Source organism: Tupaia chinensis, unplaced genomic scaffold (genome assembly GCF_000334495.1).
Source record: "Tupaia chinensis unplaced genomic scaffold, TupChi_1.0 Scaffold000037_13, whole genome shotgun sequence".
NCBI classification, from domain to species: Eukaryota; Metazoa; Chordata; class Mammalia; order Scandentia; family Tupaiidae; genus Tupaia; species Tupaia belangeri.
In genome coordinates, this window is record NW_006159471.1 from 690,228 (window position 1) to 692,580 (window position 2,353).

The 2,353-nt window shown below is 47.5% G+C and overlaps 1 protein-coding gene across 1 annotated transcript in view; it reads left to right on the plus strand.

The window, feature by feature from the left end:
- The window catches only part of PSMC4 (proteasome 26S subunit, ATPase 4), a 22,285-nt gene extending 20,667 nt beyond the window's left edge, over nucleotides 1-1,618 (plus strand). Inside the window, exons 7-11 of the mRNA XM_006140388.3 lie at nucleotides 259-426; nucleotides 513-589; nucleotides 731-899; nucleotides 1,106-1,161; nucleotides 1,356-1,618. Of these exons, the coding sequence (XP_006140450.1) occupies nucleotides 259-426; nucleotides 513-589; nucleotides 731-899; nucleotides 1,106-1,161; nucleotides 1,356-1,469 (584 nt within the window). The 3' untranslated portion in view covers nucleotides 1,470-1,618. The remainder of the gene's footprint in view (nucleotides 1-258; nucleotides 427-512; nucleotides 590-730; nucleotides 900-1,105; nucleotides 1,162-1,355) is intronic.
- The last annotated feature ends 735 nt before the right edge of the window (nucleotides 1,619-2,353 follow it).

Consider the following 2,353-nt stretch of genomic DNA (forward strand, 5'->3'; position numbering starts at 1 on the left):
GACATTGCAAGTGCTCTGGAAATTCACTTTTTAAAAAAAAAAATCCTGATTTAAAAATACTGGGTCAAAAAATGACACATCTATGGGTGGGATTCATGATTTGGGTTGCTGAGTCATGCTATGGTGCAAGCAGAGGGCTAATCCTTAGGGCTGGGTCCCAGAACTAAGCTCTCAGCATGAGAGAATGATTTAGCATCTAGGAATAGGTGTCCAAGGTAGAACCTCAATCCTGTTTAACTCTTGTTATCCTATCATCAGCTGCATTTATCCGAGTTGTGGGCTCAGAGTTTGTGCAGAAGTACCTGGGTGAGGGCCCCCGCATGGTCCGGGATGTGTTCCGCCTGGCTAAGGAGAATGCACCTGCCATCATCTTCATAGATGAGATCGATGCCATTGCTACCAAGAGATTTGATGCCCAGACAGGGGGTAAGTGATGTGTAAACAATGCCTGGAGTCTTGGTCAGGCTTGTCATACAGGATGCCCTGGACTGACCATGTTGTGCCTTCTCTAGCTGACAGGGAGGTTCAGAGGATCCTGCTGGAGCTGCTTAATCAAATGGATGGATTTGACCAGAATGTCAATGTCAAGGTTTGGAGTTCTGGATGGGCAAGAGGTTGGGTAATTCTGGAATGGGGTAAAAGTGGGGATTGGTTTGTGAAGAACTGGCATCATGCTGGGCAGAGGGGTGTAGGGGAGCGGAATTCTGAGCTAGCCTGACCCCCATACCAGGTGATAATGGCAACAAACAGAGCAGACACCCTGGATCCAGCCCTTCTACGACCAGGTCGTCTGGACCGTAAAATTGAATTTCCACTCCCTGACCGCCGCCAGAAGAGATTGATTTTCTCCACTATCACCAGCAAGATGAATCTCTCTGAGGAGGTTGACTTAGAAGATTGTATCCTGCTTTAGACCCAAGGGGAGGGGCTGCGGATGGGAATGAGGATGTTTATTTCCACTTCTGCTATCACCACCACCCAAGTCATGCAGGTGGAGTCCAAGGCCCAGGGAGGAGGGTTTGTGATGACAGCCCAAGGATGACTTTTAGCTCCAGGCATTCACATCATCTCTCAAGAAATGGTTTCCTTAGCTCACATGCTACAGATGTGGCCCGGCCAGATAAGATTTCAGGAGCTGATATTAACTCCATCTGTCAAGAGGTGAGCAATGCTTTCTCTCTAGATCTGGCAGAGGTGTGTAAAGACTCTTCGTCTTCTCTGAGAGACTGCTCTGCTGCAGTCCTGCCCCTTCATTGATTGGCTCCTTGATGTCTTGGGTGCCATCTTCCTCTTCCTTCACCATCACTGGGGTTGGGGAGTGCTTGGAATAGATTTTAACTTTCATTCCTCAACAGAGTGGGATGTTGGCTGTCCGTGAGAACCGCTACATTGTCCTAGCCAAGGACTTCGAGAAAGCTTATAAGACCGTCATCAAGAAGGACGAGCAGGAGCATGAATTTTACAAGTGACTTCTCCCACTTGATCCCTTTCACCATGACCACGCAGGGGCTGGGGCTTCTCTCACCTCCCCAGGTTCCTCTGCCTCCAAACTTAGTCCTCTTCTGCCTTTTCCCAGGATTGGTTTATTCAATAAATATATAAGGCTGAATCCATTTAATTTCTTAGAAGTTTAACTCCTTTGGAGAACCTAGGCCTTGAGTGGGATCCTCTGGGACCTTTCTGATCTCCTGACTAATCTGTAGGTGAGGTACAGGGCCTGAGTTGCAGCTTAAGAGAGAAGCACATAATTCAAACCAAATGATTTCAGGAATTTGTAGAAAGGGGTGGATAATGAACCTGAGACAAAACCCTTAACCACAGGATAAAGCACCTGTGTATCTCCTCACCCCCAGTTCCTATAGGTGAAAGACTGTCTGGGTTTATCAGCAACTTCTGCCTTCCTCACATTCAAAGGGACTAACAGGGACAGAGAAACAGCCTCTTACTGTCCCCCAGAGCAGGGATGCTGTTTGGGTGTGGTTAGATGCTCAGGTTCTGTGAATGTTTCTGGCTCGTCTCCATACAGGCATGCCAGAGCACAGATGCTGTTGGTTTCCTAATGAACAGTGTCCCACAATCCTCACTTAAATTCCAATGCCCACCAGAGTGAGTGCCTGTCTGCTCAGGGGTGAGTCACTCAGAGGTATTCCCTGTCCTACCTGAGCATAGTATGTTTCTAATGGACATGTTGCTCTTCCTCTGAAAAGCAATAATCACATGTGACTCCTAGCAAAATCCTTTTCCTAACCTCCTGAGAGCTTTCCCTTCAGTGTGTCCTTTGTGTCTATAGAGGTTTGATTTCTGGCTAAAGCTTCCTCCCCTCTTTGTTACTTTTGTGAGGCCTCTTACTTGA